This window comes from Euleptes europaea, chromosome 8 (assembly GCF_029931775.1).
Source record: "Euleptes europaea isolate rEulEur1 chromosome 8, rEulEur1.hap1, whole genome shotgun sequence".
NCBI lineage: Eukaryota > Metazoa > Chordata > Lepidosauria > Squamata > Sphaerodactylidae > Euleptes > Euleptes europaea.
Genome location: NC_079319.1, coordinates 44,225,037 through 44,245,108, shown reverse-complemented (window position 1 = coordinate 44,245,108; position 20,072 = coordinate 44,225,037). Strand labels below are relative to the sequence as shown.

General features: G+C 41.8%; 1 protein-coding gene across 2 annotated transcripts in view; it reads right to left on the bottom strand.

Moving 5' to 3' along the window:
• Positions 1 to 20,072, bottom strand: part of RB1CC1 (RB1 inducible coiled-coil 1) — a 71,709-nt gene that overhangs the window by 36,323 nt on the left and 15,314 nt on the right. For both annotated transcript variants that reach the window (XM_056854076.1, XM_056854077.1), the window contains exons 6-9: positions 18,814 to 19,016; positions 16,702 to 17,137; positions 9,481 to 9,651; positions 738 to 922 (exon numbers count right to left, since the gene is read on the bottom strand). In XM_056854076.1, the coding sequence (XP_056710054.1) occupies positions 738 to 922; positions 9,481 to 9,651; positions 16,702 to 17,137; positions 18,814 to 19,016 (995 nt within the window). The remainder of the gene's footprint in view (positions 1 to 737; positions 923 to 9,480; positions 9,652 to 16,701; positions 17,138 to 18,813; positions 19,017 to 20,072) is intronic.

Sequence of the window (20,072 nt, the reverse complement as noted above, 5' to 3'; positions counted from 1 at the left end):
ATGGCTGGTAAAGTTTCACAATAGTTTAAGAGTGGGCTGAAGAAAACAGTGGGTTGTACCCTACCGCTCTGTGGAATCTTTAACACAGGCAGCCTTCCTCCAATAAAAGAGGCCCTTCCATCAGCAAAGCGGCCTCTCGCATGGGAGGAAGGTGCTACAGAAAAGTGGCAGCAAACAACCCAGTACTAGAGATGTACTGGATGCCTCCTATCTCACACTTAACATCCATGGAATTTTTTGCTCATTTGTGAATTAAAATTAAACAGGTGCCATTTTTCTCTCTCTCACACCTTGCTTATTTGATTTTACTGTGGAGCCTTTGGCTTCCTCTTTTCTAACTTTTGTATTTAGAATTGCCAATTATATCTTGGGAAATTCTTGGGAGATTTGGGGACAGTGCCTAGGGAAGGGTAGAAGCTCAGTAGGAATGTGATGCCATAGAGTCCACCCTCTGAAGCTTGTGCTTCCCCCAGGGGAACCTGTCTATGTAGTCTGGAGATCAGTTGTAATTCTGGGAGAACTCCAAGCCCACCTGAAAGCTGAAAACCCCACATGTATTTATGCAGCATTTAGACTTCATATAAGGTAGTTCTCATGAAGGAACCTGCATTATTGTTCTCCACTCCAGATTCTTCCAATTTCAGTTTAGTAGTTTTTAGAACAGGATTAATGATAAACTCAATTGACAATGACATCGGGAGGAGCGGGAAAAATGAAGCACTTGCAGCAGCACTTACTTCAGTCGGACTTGTAAGTTATTTGCAAGTTCTTGTTTGGCAGTAGTACATTTCTGTTTAATATCTAAAAGTTTCCTGTGGTTAGTTAACATAATCATCAATTGATTTGCATGACTTAAACACAAATCAGGTAACACAGAAGGATCTTTCAAGTTTTCTGCTCTCTTCTGATTAGCCAAAAATCCCTATAAGAAAACAGAAGTTTAAAATTCAATAGCTGTAAATAAAAAATGAAACATACATAAAACAAAGACACACATTATTCGTAATGAATGGGAACCATAAAAAAATTCCTCATAGTACACATCTTTATTTAATCTTGATTGTTTTTGAAAACACAGAACTGTCCATAACCAACGCCAATTATTTGATGTCTTTTAAATATCAAATAAATAATAAAAATAGAATCTGCATGAGAGTGTGCATTCAGTATGCATTGAAATGTGCATGAAAAGTTATCTAGAGACCTGCTCCAGGCACTGACCCAGCAAAGTATTAACGTTTTTGCCTTCCCTTTTCCCCTTTCCTTCTCTTTTCTGTATCCCATAAAATCCAATAAAAAAATTTTAAATAGAAAAGTTATCTAGAAACATGCACTCCATGTAGAATGGGATAGTGCTCCATTACGAACACTCTGAAGTGGTTGCTGGACAAGAATTCCTGGATGAAACGAATTGTTTGGATCCTTTCCAATCTGGGTTCAGCTCTGGTTATGAGACTGAAATGGCCTTGGTTAACATGGTGCAGGACGAGGGAAGGGAGAAGGACAAAAGGGATACAATCCTGTCTATTCTTCTGGACCTCTAAGCAGTTTTCAATACCATCATAGTATCCTTCCTCAGATTCATGAAGTGGTTTTTGGTCCTATCCGGAAGGTAAGTTTCAGAGGGTAGTGCTAGGGAACTGTGCTCATCCCCTTGGCTTCTGGAGTGCTGCAATATTTCATTTTGTGCCCTGTACTTTTTAACATCTACATGAAACCAATTGGGTGAGGCCATCCAGAGATTTGGGTTGGGTTGTCACCAATATATGGATCTCACACTTCCAGCAGATCCCAGGGAGGCTGTGGAAACCGTGAACCTGTACCTGAAGGCAATTTTGGGATGGATGAGGACTAATCCGCTGAAACGTAATTCTAACCAGATGGAAGTGCTATTGGTGGACAGAAGGACTAACTGAAGAACTGAGGCATTTGTTACCTGTTCTGGATGGGGTTGCATTCTCCCCAAAGGAAGAAATTTGCAGCCCTGGGGATGCTGCTAGACCCAGACCTCCTTTGGGATAAAGCAAGTGGCAGCAATGTCCAGGTGTGCCTTCCACCCGACTAGGCTGTTGAGCTAACTCCAGACTTCCCTGGGTAAAAAAGATCTTGCCACTGTAGTACATGCCATAGTAACATCCAGGTTTGATTACTACTATGTGCTTTATGTGGGGATGCCCCTTAAGAGTGGCAAGGAAACTATAGCTGACCCAGAATGCTGTAATGAGAATGTTGGCTGGACTGGTTTTTAGGGACCGCATCACTCCAGTCTTGTTCCACCTGCACTGACTTCCAATTTGCTTCTCAGCCCAATTCAAAGTGCCGGCATTGACATTTAAAAATTTTTACAGCTTGGGACCAGCATACTTTAAAGACTGCCTACTTCCATATTAAGCTACCTGATCTTTATGGTCATCTTCGGGGCCCTGTGTCAGGGGTCCCATTCATCTGAGGTTAGATGGGTGACAACCCAAGAAAGAGCTTTTTTAGTGATGGTACCTGTGGAATTCCCTCCCCAGGGAGATTCATCCTCCCCCCCCCTTCTGCCAGAAAGTGAAGATTTTTTTTTGTTTCATTTGATATTCCCTTGCTGATCCTCCTTCCTATTTTGTATTAATTTTCTGTTTTACATACTACTCCTAAAGTTGATTTTAATGTTGTATTAAAATTTCCCCCCTAACTAGGTAGATGGGGAAGGCACTGGCAAACCACCCCGCAAACAAAGTCTGTCTAGTAAACGTTGGGATGTGACATCACCCTATGGGTCAGGAATGACCCAGTGCTTGCACAGGGGACCTTTACCTTACCTAACTAGGTAGAAAGGTGGGATTATGTTTTAAATATAAAAATCTATGAAGAAAACTGCTCAATCTTTAAGCCTTAGTATTCCCTAAATCAGGGATGGGGAACCTTTTTCCTGCCAAGGGCCATTTGCACATTTATAACATCATTCAGGGGCCTACCAGGTGTAAATCTCCTGGGGGGGGAGGCTAGGGTTACCAGGTCTCCAGCCACCACCTGGAGGTTGAGGAATCAAAGTTATGCACTTGTTGAAAACTCGATAAAGCACATAAGAGCAATATGCAAACAATTGTATTCAGAGAAAAAAGAACCTCACTGCAAAGGTATCCAAAGGATATAAATACTGAGCAAGGTAAGTTAATACACAATAAGAATACAAAAAATGTGTACAAGAATAAGTCAGGTATACAATAACAGACTATCCAGAATGGTAAAGTCCAAAAGAGCACGGAATAAATATCAGACGCAATGGGCTTCCGGTAAAATCCCCATTTCAGAGCTTTCCTCAAGCTTCAAGAAGTACCACGTGCCAATATCACCTGTAATAAAATGCATGCTATCACAATATCCAATCAAATTTACAAGACAACATTTGATATAAATTAATTAAAGGTTACAAATTATTAAAATATCATGCTTACAAAAATATATCATTTTACATACCAAAATTGGAGAGAGACGTCTATTCTGCCATTCTATGTAAGAGGCTTGGTAAGCATCTGAAGTAAAACTGGCTGACTCTCTCTTAAGGCTTTAATGGTTCCACAGGTGTATGCTATCTTCTCATAAGTGCTAGGTCATGCTACCTTAAGCTATGGTGAAGAGGCAAACCTACTGCAAATCAATAGAACATTAAAGAAAACTGGAGAGATCCAAAAATGAATTTAATCCTTTTGGCATTAAAGTGTCAAAAAGGAAAATGAACCGGGACTCCTGTTGTGCTAAAATCCTGTCTATATTTTGATTCTGAAAAACCTTCCCTTGATACTGCCAAATAACAAAAAATTGCATGTCCGTGTCTAAGTGCTTGAGTTCTTTATAATGGGCAGTCAATGGGGCTTCTAGATTAGAATTCCTAATCCGGGACCGGTGCTCCCCTATACGAAGTTTGAGCTCCCTCTTTGTTTTGCCTACGTAAAGTAGACCACACGGGCAACGAATTAAATAAATAACAAATTTACTGTTACAATTACTAAAGTGCCTCAATGTGAAAGTAAAGCCCGTTCTAATGTCCCGAAATTCTTTAACCGGTAGTGCTTGTGCAAAAAAGTTCTAGTCCTGCCAGTGTAACCGCAGCCCTGCAATTTAATTACAATACTAGGGATATACAGAATATCATCAGAAAACATTGGCACTTGGTACAAAACATACCGGGCTGTGAAGAACTACCTAGATTTGGTTTAAAAAGAACACACTCCTTACGGGACAAACTTGTAAAATCTGATTGTCTACCTCTCCAGCAGAATTGCCTGCCAGTCGGCCATTTTAAGTGTGGCAATTGAAGTGCTTGTGCACAAGCACTACCGGTTAAAGAATTTCGGGACATTAGAACGGGCTTTACTTTCACATTGAGGCACTTTAGTAATTGTAACAGTAAATTTGTTATTTAATTCGTTGCCCGTGTGGTCTACTCTACGTAGGCAAAACAAAGAGGGAGCTCAAACTTCGTATAGGGGAGCACCGGTCCCGGATTAGGAATTCTAATCTAGAAGCCCCATTGACTGCCCATTATAAAGAACTCAAGCACTTAGACACAGACATGCAATTTTTTGTTATTTGGCAGTATCAAGGGAAGGTTTTTCAGAATCAAAATATAGACAGGATTTTAGCACAACAGGAGTCCCGCTTCATTTTCCTTTTTGACACTTTAATGCCAAAAGGATTAAATTCATTTTTGGATCTCTCCAGTTTTCTTTAATGTTCTATTGATTTGCAGTAGGTTTGCCTCTTCACCATAGCTTAAGGTAGCATGACCTAGCACTTATGAGAAGATAGCATACACCTGTGGAACCATTAAAGCCTTAAGAGAGAGTCAGCCAGTTTTACTTCAGATGCTTACCAAGCCTCTTACATAGAATGGCAGAATAGACGTCTCTCTCCAATTTTGGTATGTAAAATGATATATTTTTGTAAGCATGATATTTTAATAATTTGTAACCTTTAATTAATTTATATCAAATGTTGTCTTGTAAATTTGATTGGATATTGTGATAGCATGCATTTTATTACAGGTGATATTGGCACGTGGTACTTCTTGAAGCTTGAGGAAAGCTCTGAAATGGGGATTTTACCGGAAGCCCATTGCGTCTGATATTTATTCCGTGCTCTTTTGGACTTTACCATTCTGGATAGTCTATTATTGTATACCTGACTTATTCTTGTACCCATTTTTTGTATTCTTATTGTGTATTAACTTACCTTGCTCAGTATTTATATCCTTTGGATACCTTTGCAGTGAGGTTCTTTTTTCTCTGAATACAATTGTTTGCATATTGCTCTTATGTGCTTTATTGAGCTTTCAACAAGTGCATAACTTTGATTCCTCATTCTCCTATTTTGTACTTGGAGCCCGATTTTGAATACTAACCACCTGGAGGTTGGCAACCCCAGGGGAGGCCACACAGAGAAGGTCTGCAGGGTGCCCCCGCTCCCCCCCTCCAGGCGGGAGGGCAGCCAGCGGTGGGCCCGAGGAAGGAAAAGAGGAAAAGGGAGGGAGGGAGAAAGAGAAAGGGAGACAGAAATGGAGGGGGAGAAAGAAAGAAAAGGACGGAGGGAGACAAAGAAAGACAGAAAAAGAGGGAGAAAGAGAGGGAGAGAAAGGAGAAAGAGTGACAGAAAAAGAGGAAGAAGAGAAAAGCCTTCCCCCACACACACACACACCCGCGCACACCGGCCCCGCACCACTGGGCCCCAGTCTCCCCACTTCCCCCGCCCCCCCACACACACACACGGCGGCGCACGGAGCCCCGCGCGACCAGACCCCAGTCTCCATGTTCTTCCCCCCACAGAGTCCACAAAAGCCCCCCTCCAGAAGCCCGATCGGCTCCCACATGCATGCTCTGCCACGGGGAGCTGCCGGGCTGTTTCCCTCCTCCCTCTCGCTGCTCAACAGCCAACAGGCAGCGAGAGGGGCTTACAATGTGCCGCGGTGTTCCTGCACGCCGCGGCTGTAGGGGGCAGCCTTGGGGGAAGCATCCCTCCCCTCTCCTCTCGCCGACCAACAGCTGACAGTTGGCGAGAGGAGGTCCAAATGTGCCGCAATGCCCCTGTAAGCCGCAGCCCCAGGAACACACTCAGGGAGGGCCGCCCTGTGCCCCGCCTCCGCAGCAGGGCCCCAGAGCTCCCGAGGGCCACAAAAAATGTCCTTGGGGGCCGCATACGGCCCCCGGGCCTGAGGTTCCCCATCCCTGCCCTAAATAAATATCATCTTTATGTGTTCTTGTTCTTTTAATGACTTTATTCTGTTGTATTTTATATGCCTGAAATGTGATTTTAAGTCACTTTCAATAATTTTTAGAAAAGTGACTTCACAAGAACAGATTTTTAAAAGGACTGAAAATATCTTTCATTTATTCAGAGTAGGATTTCTCTAAACATTTCTCCATCCATGATTACCTGAAACTGGGTGACACAGGAAATCACATCTGATATCATCTTACATTTCTGGTGTGAAACCGAAGACTAGTCTTCAATGTTATTGTCACCATGATTTCAATTAACACAATAGAATGGTTGTTTCACATGGACTATATAAATGGTGAACACAGCTGGCAGGACAGCTGGCACACAACTGGCTTGTCAAGTGATTATGTGAATCGATCTTTAGAAGCAGCTCATCAGATATTCTGAAGACCGAGCTCTTAGCAGGGGCGGGGACACAGCTCTAAGCACATGCTTTAAATGGCCAGTTTCCAAGGTTCAATACTTAGTATCTCCAGCAAAAAGGATCTCAGACAGGAAACAGAGAATTACCACTGCCTACTCTTGGAAATGTGTAGACAGTCCTGGCTGAGGTATATCATTTATCTGATTCAGAAAACAGTGGTTTCATAGGAATAAAGATGTTAAAAGAAAAATGATCATTCTAATTTCCAATGTAACCAAATGTAACAGCATAATCCTACTTGAAAGCTTTGCACTGGATTTAGGAACTCAATGAAACTATTCTTATTATGCATTGCCACCTACTGACCATACTGATCAAAAGATCTAATGCTCAAATGATGTAATAAAACTCAGTAAGTTATTTAAAAAAACTGGTGTTTTTTTCCTGTTGAAATCATGCACAACTGGCACATACCCAACTTCTATGTGGAAAAACATTTTTTTCCAATAATCAAAACTGAGCTACTGAAAATGGTGTACTGTTTTGTCAAAGACTGGCATTTCAAATTTAATTTCCCTGATCATTTCAACCATTGACTAAATTAAGACTCAAACTGAGCAGTGTTACATTAAGTGAATACTTTGCAATTATACTCCAAAATGACCTTGGCCATGGTTCGAATAGCTGTAAAACTAGTTCTACATGCTCTACGTTTCAAAATAAGTCTAAGATGTGAAGAAAGAGGGGGGATCACATTCTGTTATTTAAAGGAAAAAAGTCAAACATTCTACAACCTGGCCAAAGTCTTGAGTACACCAAATGTAGCTATGTGGATTTCAGCCAATGGGTTGGATCCAGCCAGCTTTTTCACTGAATCATATTTTGTTTCCTTCCTTACTGTAGCTCTTGTCCAAAATGCTTTTTGTACATGCAGAACCCATGATTCCCACCATAGCCTTTTTGGTGGTCAAAGACTCTTGCTTCCTCTGTCACCAGCATGTTCTGCTACATGCTAGACATGGTATCTTTCTTGTTACTGCACTAGCAAGCTGAAGGATCGCCTGATCTATACTAGTGGAATGATGCAATTTACGTCAATATGCTTTTAGTGCTTCTTACAGTCTTTACCAAATTGCCAAAGGTCCTAATATTTTCAAATGATATAAAACCATGCAATTTAGAATTTGAATGGCTATAGATATAGCAAAATGAAACAGGGTTGCACTTACCTGTAACGGATGTTCATCGAGTGTCTTCTGCATAGGCACGCATTGGGACTGCGCACGTGCAGACCTACCATGGAAAGATCTTTTTCTAGCTTAAAACCACGGGGGGGGGGGGGCTTAAACCTCCATTGGAGCTGCTGCAACCATTCCCCGCCTAAGCCCCCTCCTTGGTTGCTGACGGAGGTCTTCCTTCAGTGTTCTTGTAATTTTAACTCAGAAACAAACTGAACTATTTCTGTGGGAATCGCTTCTGATCATTACCGGTAATTTTCAGTCTCTTGGACTGTTATTCATAGATTGAATCTGTTGTCGTCGTTCAGGAGAGAGTTCTATCTTTATCTAACCCCCCACCAGAGGAAGGAGGTTAATAATGCACTGATGGCACAAAAAAGCCTTTTAAAGAAATGTGCCCAGTGTGGGGCAAAGATGATACAGACAGACGATAGTCTCTATTGTGCCTGGGTGAGGGCCATGTTTCCGGGTGTTAAGCTAGTTAACAGTTTACACCTATGGCCCATAGTGATAGGGCTTCAAAATTAAAAGCTGCCCTGTGGGAGAAGGTGATGACTTCTTCAGAATCGGATACCAAGACCCAGTCAGCTCCACGGTAATAATCCAAACTGTCATCAGTGGTGTTGACAAAATCTGCCCCACCAGCTCTGAACAAGGAACCAGAGCACTCAGGCCCGTGCACACACACACCCCTTGGTTCCAAGAAGCCTATTGGAACAGTTGCCTACAAAGAGCAGGAGCAATTGCCTACAAAGACCAAGCATAAAGAACAGTCAAAAGTGCCCCCTAGTGGTTTTAAGCTTGAAGAAGCTTCCATGGCAGGCCTGCACATGCACAGCCACAATGTGGGGCTGCAGAGAAGACTGAAGATGAACCTACTTTCTTTTAGTGTTTCCCCCCAAATATCTGTATCAATTCAAAATGGAATAAAAATCTAAAAAGAATAAGGAACAAAGTTTATGAAAGTCAAGGAAGTAATGAGGGACTTTCAAACGTTATTACTTTTCCTACTCTCTCAGCTCTTTTTGCTGGTTTGGAATCCAATTCTAGCTAGAATTTGTTGGTAATTACTGATATCTGTAAACAGCACCTGTGTGTAAAATGAGCACAATATCATCTACTTGTGCAGGTTCACACTCCCTAAGAACTAAAGTTATGTTCTCTCTCAAGAGGGACAGACTGTGTGGGTACAAAAGCAGTCTTATCGCCTTCTCTGATTCAGAGATGTGCTGAATTTTTTGCTCGAAAAATATAACTAGCATTGAATTTTGTTTCAATGTCTTCTGGTAAACAGCTGCATTTAATGGGAATAACACCATAGCATTTTCTCATGAACACAGAAACAAACCTTCCATACACATACATTAAAATAATCATATTCTATTTAACAATTTTGCCGGCAACTGTAATCACTGTAATCCTCCAAACTTCTTTACCTTCAGTTTGGTAGCATCAAGGAAAAAAATATACTAATCCAGGAAGAACACACACTGCCTAGCCTAAACAGGTCTAATCTATAACTTAATATTAAATTATGAAAAAGATGTAGTAACAAAAATAAAACTAAAGCAGCTTATATGACATCCACTCATCATTTACATGAAAACCGGTGTTCACCTGAGCAAGTTCTTTTTGTTCATTCACCAGCCTGCTACAACTAGCGATCATCTGGTCCAATGCATAAAGCCTGTCTTCAAGCCCCTTAATGGCCTTCATGTTCTGATTATCTAATTTGGCAATAGTTTGTCGACATTCTGCCAAAAAGGGCTGAATAATCCTCGGGTCAAGCTGTAAGACAATAATAATAATAACAATGTTTACCTTATCATTTGTATTTTTTTTAATCTTATGTACGCTAAAAGCTCATAAACCTTAAACAAGCTAGCATAATTTTTAAAAATTCTGTGTCTTTTTAACCTTCAGATTAAGTTATGTTTTCTTCAAACAATGACAAATTTATTTCTACTTGCCACTAATTGGCCACTATCTTTAGTGAACAAGCTGGAAGCCACCTGGTTGAGAGCATGGGATACAAAAATAAAGCATTTTTCTTTCTTCTGAAGATTTTAACGAAGTTAAGCTTGGCAAATTTGCAGACCCCAGCCATGTGTCAGTCATATTTCACCAGATGGAGAAAAACCATTACCTGTGTGACCCATTTGAATCAACAGAGGACTTGAGGACCCCAATTCAGAAGATACAAAGTACATTATTTTAATCTGCCCATGTCAAAATCATTTTTGCTTTATGCCAGGGATGGGGAACCTCAGGCCCAGGGGCCGTGTGAGGCCCCCGAGGACATTTTTTGTGGCCCTCGGAAGCTCCAGGGCCCTGACGCAGAGGCTGGGCGCAGGGCGGCCCTCCCTGAGGGTGTTCCTGGGGCCGCGGCTTACAGGGGCGCTGCGGCGCCCTTTGGACCTCCTCTCGCCAACTGTCGGGTGTTGGTCGGCGAGAGGGGAGGGGGAGGGACGCTTCCCCCAAGGCTGCCCCCTACAGCCGCGGCGTGCAGGAACGCTGCAGCACATTGTAAGCCCCTCTCACTGCCTGTTGGCTGTTGAGAAGTGAGGGGGGGGGAAGAGGCCGGCGGCTCCCAGCAGAGCATGCATGCGGGAGCCGATCGGGCTTCGAGGGGGGCTTTTGTGGACTCTGGGGGGGAGAGTATGGAGACTGGGGCCTGGTTGCACAGGGCTCCGTGTGCCGTCGTGTGTGTGTGTGGGCGGGGGAGGCGGGGAGGCTGGGGCCCGGTTGTGCGAGGCCGGTGTGTGTGTGTGTGAGGGAAGGCTTTTCTCTCTTTTCTTCCTCTTTTTCTGTCACTCTTTCTCCTTTCTCTCCCTCTTTTTCTGTCTCTTTCTTTGTCTCCCTCCGTCCTTTTCTTTCTTTCCCTCCGTCCTTTTGTTTCTTTCTCCCCTTCTCTCCATTTCTTTCTCCCTTTCTCTCTTCCTCCCTTTTCCTCTTTCTCTGTTTTCCTTCCTCCCTTGTCGATTGACTATGGGCTGCGCCCACCGGCGCCTCGTTTGCTCGGGTCCACCGCTGGCTGCCCTCCCGCCTGGCAGGGGGGAGTGGGGGAGCCCTGCAGGCTTTCTCTGTGTGGCCTCCCCTGGGATTGCCAATCTCCAGGTGGTGGCTGGAGACCTGTCAACCCTAGCCTCTCCCCCCCACCCCGGGAGATCTACACCTGGTATGGCCCCGGAATGATGTCATAAATGTGCAAATAGCTTTTGGCAGGAAAAAGGTTCCCCACCCCTGCTTTATGCAATGTATCTCCACAAACGTTGAAGAATGTTACAAGCGGAGCATACCTGTGTAGATACCACTAACTGAATCTAGCTTCCAAAACCATAACAAAATCCACAGCAGAAACATTTTCAAACATCTATTGGCCGGTCCAGATTATATAAAAAGTATTGCCTATGTTTTATTAGGGGCACAGCAGCTGACATAATCACAGACTAACTACAAAACAGTGGGGAGGTGGTCTTATTTAGGTCTGGAAGAATGACTTTTCCACTTTTGAGTTTCATTAAAGCAGAAATGGACACATATAATGAACACATATAAATGGTATTTGGAGTTAAAAATTATTCAAGCAATTGTTCTAGATGCTTAGTTATCACACCATGTAGTAATCAGCACAGAAGTCCATTAGTGCAATATTTTTTCATATCTTGGCAGTATATGAAAAAAAATCCTAAGCCGCCATTATCCAAGGACCTAAAATTTGAGTTCTGGAACCTGGAAGTTTGCAGTACTGTCCTGAAGCCACTTCTGGAAATTTAATAAGCCCCCAAATACACAGGATAGTGTATTTCAACACTAGAGTGCTCTTTAAAAAGTCAAATCGATTAAAGACAATGAAATGATCACCACATAGTAAGAAAAAAAGCAGTGAAAGTTTGTACCTCCAAAGACATATTGCTCATACATGTTTAAAAAGGTATTAGGTAGCCAATAAAGAAGTATGCACAGATTCATACAACAGTAACAAACTGTGTGGAAAATACATCTGTACAAACCAACTAAGTTTACTTAATACTTAGCAGGAAGCACATTCTCAGCTTTCTTGCATCAGTTCTGCTTGCCTATATTGGTGTTTCTGCTTGTGACACAGCAGCATATATTCAGATAATACCGTATATACTCGTGTATAAGCCGACCCGCATATAAGCCGAGGTGCCTAATTTCACCCCAAAAATGGGGAAAAATTAGGCACCCGCGTATAAGCCGAGGGCCGGCTTATACAACGGGTCGCCCTCCCGCCCGGCCTCCCGGGCTCTCCAGACCGACCCCAGTGCCACCCCCTCCCGGGCCCTCCAGACCCACCCCGACCCAGCGCCACCCTGGGGGGGGGGAGGGGGAAGAGCCCCTGAACCCCCTACTTACCGGGAGAGGTGGGAGGAGGAGGCCTGCTGATCAGCTGGAGGTGGCAGCGGAGCCCTCCCAGCGCTGGAGCCGGTGGCGGCGGGGCCCTGCCTGAGCGCAGGCAGGCCCCGCTGGCCACTTCCAGGCCTCCCAGAGGGCGCGCGAGCCGGCAGCGAGGGCGGCGGCGGGGCCCTGCCTGAGCGCAGGCAGGCCCCGCTGGCCGCTTCCAAACCACACAGAAGGCATGCGGGCCAGCGATGGCAAGTTCCTCTTCCCTCCTTCCCTCCCCCGTCCCCCCTACGGTATTGATCCGCGTATAAGCCGAGTTTGGTTTTTTCAGCCCTTTTTTTGGGCTGAAAAACTCGGCTTATACGCGAGTATATACGGTACTCTTCTCTCGGCTTGGTTCACCATATATTTACTGTGCAAACAGAACAAGCCTATCTGATAAGCAACTTCTTTGCAAGAGGGCTCTAATGTCCATGCAGTGCTCACAGACCAGAGACTGGCATAAAGGTCATGTGTGCAAATGATAAGGTGCAGTCTTTTCTTGTGCTTTTTAAAACGATCATATAAGACTTGGCATAGTGATACTATCAATTTAGAGTACAGTGATGCTTTCACTTGTAATTTACCCAACAGAATCAACAGAAAAACTGTTTGCGTAGTTGATGTAGTTACCAAATGATTGTAGAACATTTTGTGATTTAGACAATTGTGATCTACAGTCCACTGTTAAAACTGCTTCATTGTATGCGATTGTTCGGAATGACATTATTTTGACCAATATTTTGATAGTTAATCAAGAAGTATGAAAGGCACTAGAGAGTGCATGGCTTTTCTTTGACTCAGTTAAGGCTCACTGGCCCAGCTATCCTATGACAAGTTCAATAAAAATCTTGTTATTGCAACCACCTCAAACCACGGCTAATACATGCCTTGTGTCTAGCTGGGTCACTAAAAATACCAACAAATGTAGAACAAAATGGACGACTGAATGTGTCACACACGTATAGATTTTTTTTTAAAAGCCAGGGTGCTTTGAAGCAAGAAAGCAGCTCTTATATTCACTATTAAATAGTGAGATGAACTGCTGTTCTTCAAACTTCTAGATGGTACACAGAATCTCGTAAAGAGTTGTGGGGGAACAAAAATTCAATTTCCCTTCTTACTTCTCCCTTGCCCTGCTCACCATCACTTTCCTCTTCTTTCTCTTTGCTATCATCTTCCCGACTGATAACTACTAAATTTTGTATATACACCAGTACAAGTTGTACCATCAAGTCAATGTACAACTCCATGCAAATGGCCTCCAACCAACATCTAATACTTTTCAGTAGCATTTTCTAAGCATAAACCTCAAGGTACAGATTTAGATGGGTGTCCGCTCACCGTGCCATTCACTAATAACCTTGGTTATTCATCAGGATAAACACTAACCAAGAGTCATGTTTATAACTGCTCGTTCATATGTACTTGACATCTGTGATGTCTGCAAAAAGTGTAAAGTGTCTAAATGTAGGTGTTTCAGAAATAACATCAAATGCTGCTCATTACATCTCTGATTACCTGAAGACTGTCATACTACATTTAACTTATATTTGTTAGGAAAATAGCCTGGTCCAAGTGGTGGTTTGCATTCGGAACCAGGGAAATAGTTTTTCCTAGAATTTCCAACTTTAAACTTGGTTAGGTTCCATGACAATAAAATATTCTCGGTTAGGTTCCATGACAATAAAATATTCTCAGAGACTGCCGTTTTCATACAGTTTTTTGTTTCAATGATTCTTGAGCCGCTTCAAAATCAGAGAGGGCAAAAATTTTAGCTGCCATTTTGAATTAGGTCCAGCATCTTGAAATCAGTCCCCATAGTAAATTGACAGTATTAATTTCCCAAGTGTACGAGATCCATGAAAACAAGAATCAGAAAACAGCCTGGCTATATATATTTTTTGCACTGGGCTCCTATGGCAGCACTTGCACTGTAAAGAGTGAACCCTATTTTAAAACATCAACTTAACATTATAACTAACAAAACCTTTCCCTATTTGCCAGACTCTAAGACCATGGTTCCAAAAGTTTAGCTCATCTGGATGAATGCAGCCAAAAGCAGTCAGCACAACCATGTGAGCAGCATGCTTTCCATACAAATCTCAAATCCAAACATGAGAATTCTTCACAGGATTAGATCAGCTCCCATAAAAGAAGATAGCAAGAACTGTAGTCATGAGTAACTTGCATGGGTTCATATTTGGAAGCACCACAGGAAAAAACAAACAAACCCCAGAACACTTATACCAGGCTTTTCCAGCTTTGTCTCGGAAAACAGGGATAGACAATTATGACACAAGACATCTTCATGGTTTTACTGACCATTTTCTACAGATTAGTTCTGATTTTTCAATTTAAAATAGAAGTTATCCAATCTAAGAATTGTTATTCATGTTCTTGTAGAAACCAACTAAATTAAAATGCCATAAAGCCGCTACATGCTGCCACTCAGCTCTGAGACTTCTCAAGCTGGACGATGCTGATTAAAAGCTATCAAACATCTACATTTGTTCCGGTCGTAGCAAGCATTCATCTACAAGATACAAACTGGTCAAGATCTGGAACAAATATCTGATATGGTAGTAATTACAGCCATCTGTGACAGACTTTTAGTGTAGGCTAACACTATTAAATGTCAGATGCTGCACGGTTACAAGGTATAACTAATAGTTTCAAAGAACAATCCGCTTGTTTTCATGTGTAGACTGAGTTGATTACTTTTAAAGTAGAGGAAGCAAGGCAAGATTTAATTTTAAGCTGGTTTATTAACTTGTTAAAAACTATTAATTAGTTATAATTGTCTCACAGACTATAGCATATGCATTTGCAGGAAATTATACTAATGCTGGATTCTAAAAAAGATCCAAAGAGCCCTTTGCACAAGCAGGCAGCACTTCAGCTTACACAAAGGAGGACCCAATTTCTAACAATTCCTCTCTCAAGCTGCAAACTCTAACACCTCTCATGCCATTCCAAAGACTTAGTACCAACATGCATATATGCATGGGTGGAGAAATGCCCACAACCCTAGTATTCTCTCCAATATTTAAACCTTTGTGACTACACTGTTTGAGAGTTGGAACCCAGCTGTAAACTTGGGGGGGGGGGCAGGGGTTGATCCATCAAGCTCAAGCGGAGTTCCTTAGTACTTATGTACACAAACGGTTCCAGCCAAAGGATGACAGTAGTTTACCATCTCACATCTGGTTAGAATGTCACACCTAAAGAGACACAGAAGGATTCAGCCAAATGCCTCTGTGTGGCAGTAAGATCAGAACAACTTGAAGGTGGGATGTACTCTCCCAAGGAGAGGTTACAAATTCTCTGGACACAAAGAAGTACTCTTCCATCTTGTGCTTCTTCCTGGATAGGCACAAGCCATGAAAGAATAAGCTTTTACCTAAAGGCACAAGCCATGAAAGAATAAGCTTTTATCTAGGGCCTCCATCTAATCCATGTGGTAAAGAACAATGGGGGGAAGTCCCAATTAAGAGAGTTACGGTGATGCTGACCTTTAAACTACTGCAACCCCAGTAATACTAGACTGTCCCATTTAATAATCGTTTAGGGTAAGTAAGGAGTGTAGGGAAAGGGGACTGTGTGCTTTCTTTGTAATCTTGCTCAGCCTAAATGCTTGAACAGACCATGCGAATTCTTTTAAACTTTCTTACTCTTGGAACGCTCTTAACCTGATTTTGGTAAACCACACTACAACTATTCAGTCTCGTTATGTGAAGTACAAGAAGAATGGGGAGGCTCAGCAGGTAATGTCACTATCCCTGGAGCGCAATAGCTAGAAAGTGCAAAGTTGCAATAGGCCATCCCCACACTAGCTTGCAGGAACAAAGCAGGAGCTGTGGCAACTAGGCAAAGCCTCTAAATGGTGACGCAAATCCAGAGTGCTTGATGCGCAACTCCATCCAGCAAGAGATACTCTCAGAGTTGCTGGAGGTAGCAGGTGACATCGTTTGTTTTTAGTATACCTCCTTGGAGCATGGGAAAGGGGGAGCGTGGCCAAACAGAGACAGGCAGCAGGGTTTTACCAACCTCTTGGGGACCAGCCTGAAAGGAGCCTTGAGAGTCCGTTCTGTCACAGCACACATAAAAAGGACTGAATGGAAAGGTGATGGAAAAGCCCCACTGCACAAGCAGAATGCTGTTCTAAAAAACTCAATGCCGGGCAAAAAGAGTCTTGTTCGTTCATGAACATTCCAGTCTTGATGCCTTTGCAAACCACAAGTTTTATTCTTGTCAAGAAAAAGAAGGGATAGAGAGAGCTGTACCACTATGGCCAACAGAAGACCTGTCTCAGAGTTTCAGCTAAGAACTTCTCACTATATTACTTAAAGAAATATCTTTTTTAAAGTCAAGACACATTCCAACAAATCAGAACAAGTTATGATGGAATTCTTAAATGTGTTCACTTACTCTGTTCATAGAATCAAAACATTTCCTGACCAAGGATTCAACATCATTAGGTCTATCTTGAACATTTATCCAGTCTAATAGGGAGACGTTGAAAGAAGGCAGATCACTCTCTTTCAGCTCTGCTGACGTTTCACTGTCCAGGACTGAAGGATTTTGACTGGCCTCCCTATTTTCATTCATTTTTTCAGAAACTGTGCCATCTAGGGTTGAGTGTTCTATTGTTTTGCAACATGAGGCCAGAAGCGATTGTTTGTTCATTTTAGACATGTCAGGAGAAAGCACCACTTCAGCTGACTTCTCATTCTCAGTGTCTTCACCTTCTGTAACTTCATGTTCAATAGAAGAATCCAGCCGTTCTAAACATTCCCTGTAACTATGTCTGGTTAGGCACTCCAGCAGCGGGATCTTGGCCATTATGGAAACAGCAGCCCCTAAACTTGGAGAAAGAACATACCAAAAATGCTAAGTATAAAACGGAAACAAACTGATAGCGGCATTCATAATAATATTTTACTTGCTTTAAAAAAAGAGACTTATTTCCTTATCAAATGAAAGATTGGAACCAAACATGCCCTTGCAAGAATAAGGCACTTCCACTCATGCAAAATTCCTGACATTTATTCTTGTATTTAGCAACTCTGCACTGTGATCATGAGCAACTTGGTTGAATTTCTGTTCCTTTTGCAATAAAGCTATCTTTCGTGAACTTTCATCTCAGCCAAGTACATACTCCAGTGTGGGTTTTACATGCCCAAAACCTTTGGAAAAAGTGGTTTGCCCACATTTCTTCAAAAATGCTTTATAAACATTATTTAGCAATGTATCTGAAAAACTGTCCTAATCAATAACTTCATACGGGTATCTTAATGTAAATTAGGAATACATGGTATAAATATTAAATTAACATTTAGACATTGACACAAGATTTAAATGTTATCTTCACAGTGCTTTCTCAATTTGCATTTTCCACAGTGCTGTCCACAAAATTTCAGATTTTCAAAAGTTTGCAGAATGACTGAAAATGAATTATGACCATTATTTAATTATATGTCCTAAAACCCATTTAGATGGGTTGCATCTAAATCTGTTTTCGCCCACAAAACGGCACTTTTGCCAGTTCCCCCATCCCACTACAGACCACCACAGTGCAAACAATATTTTTCCTGGAGGTCCCCCAGTAGGCATGATGAGCAGCAGAAGAATGGGGTCTGTTCTGTGAGTAGAGCTCCAGTCCTGGTACCCTGGACAAAAGCCGTACACAGCAAGTCTGAAACCTGAATCTCAAAGCTCTTGGTAATTAAACACCTAGTGGGCATTGGTCTACAGAAAGGTTTGCTAAATAATTAAGTCAATTGTAATTTGGGTAGGGGCTGTGGCTCAGTGGTAGAGCATCTGCTTGGTATGCAGAAGGTCCCAGGTTCAATCCCCGGCATCTCCAGTTAAAGGGACTAGGCAGATAGATAGATAAATAATTTATTTACAACCCTTAGCCAGATAAAACAAGATAAAACACGAAACATGGACTAATAAATTCTTACAAGCAAAGAATTACAGTCTGAATCTTATAACACTTAAAAAGAAAATTACAACCGAGACACATCTGTCAATTACGCTAAGAGGCTGTTCTATGGCATCAAATTTTCATTGCTGAAGGGACTAGGCAAGCTGGTGATGTGAAAGACCTTGGCCTGAGACCCTGGAGAGCCGCGGCCGGTCTGAGTAGACAATATTGACTTTAGTGGACCAAGGGTCTGATTCAGTATAAGGCAGCTTCATGTGTTCGTGTGTAACAGAGAAATTGTATCAAATACATTAAGGATGGACTATAGTGCAAAATGGCTTCTACATATTTACATAGAAATGCAACTGAGTCACCTCACTGGTATAGTATTTTAAGAACAACTATATCTGATTTTAATTTAAGAAACTCGCATTTCTTAACAGTCAGTACAAACCTGATTTATTATTTCAACTGGCATCCACACCCCACAAATGAGTACTACTGAGTTAAATAAAATTGACTATAAATATACAAAATCATAAAACCTTAGTTTTGAGTAAAGTGACTGTGTAGAGGTAGCTTCTTATTGATGAGTCTAATGGCAAACCTACTGTGTAAGTTTCAGCTTAATATCATCTATGGACTGCAGGAAATTTGAATATGCACTTTCAAACTTGAAAAGCAGCTTTTGGTAGGAATATGTGCAATCTTCCAAATTTGCCATTATGGCAGCCCAGCCTTGGTGCTGAAGATGTTCATCATGGACCAGACCTTCACAGAAGGAACAAAGTTTCTTGGCAATCTCATACATTTCCTGTATAATAAGAAAATAAAATAAAATTGAATAGGTTGATTCTTCAGCCAGTCATATTCACTTGTTGCAAAACTGACGCAAACATTTCCAGAAGATTCAATATGGAACACTGAAAACAAACTTTTACTAAATACTCATTATGTAGAAAAATCTGATTCTTTAGGAGTATATACCCTAAAGGGTATATTATCGTGGAACAGAACAAACGGAACACCACCAGAGTTTCAAAATCAATGTCATCTCCAGCTTCTGTGTTTTCCCCCCCAGATATGACATCAGGAAAAGGGAACATATCAGAGGGACAGGGGCAAGAGAGGGAATGAGTGGAAGTAGCAGACAGTAACTGTGAAGACCTAAAATGAATAGTTCAGTTACAGTGGGCAAACCATTTGTGCTTTTGCCGATAATTCACACCCACTGAATTTCCCCAAGGAGTTCTTACTACACAAGACAATATATAAAAACACACCTGGATCCTACTTTTTTTAAAAATGGGAGTTTCTTCATATACAGCTCAACAAAATCCTTTAAAAAGAAACCTGAACAGTAAATTAGCATTTGTAAAAAGGAAAAGATCCCTTATGTGCAAAGTCAGAGGGCTACATATGGCAACTGATGCTAAGGCCTGCTACAAGTATGAGGTCTTTAGAGGTACACAATGGAATAAAAACCCTTGATTACCTGTTCTAAACAGAGGACATGTCTAGATATGGGAATTTACCAAACTCTGGAAGGGCAACTGAAGGCACTGGTGGAAAGCTTTAGTCTGTTTGTTCTTTGCTACTCCGTAAAGAATGAGTAATAAACCTACATGAAACACAGTGAACTATAATTCTAGGTACTACAGCACGGAAATATCTGATGCAACAAAACATCTTTTAAGGCAATGATAACCCACTCGTCTCTTTAGTTGCTGGTCTCTCCAAAAAACTGACTTCATCCCATATAAGAACTTATCCTCTTAAAAGGCTTAGAAGTCAGGTTCATCCTATGAAACTGACTGGCAGCAAGTTCAGGACAAACAAAAAGAAAAACTTTCTCCATTGCAACATGATA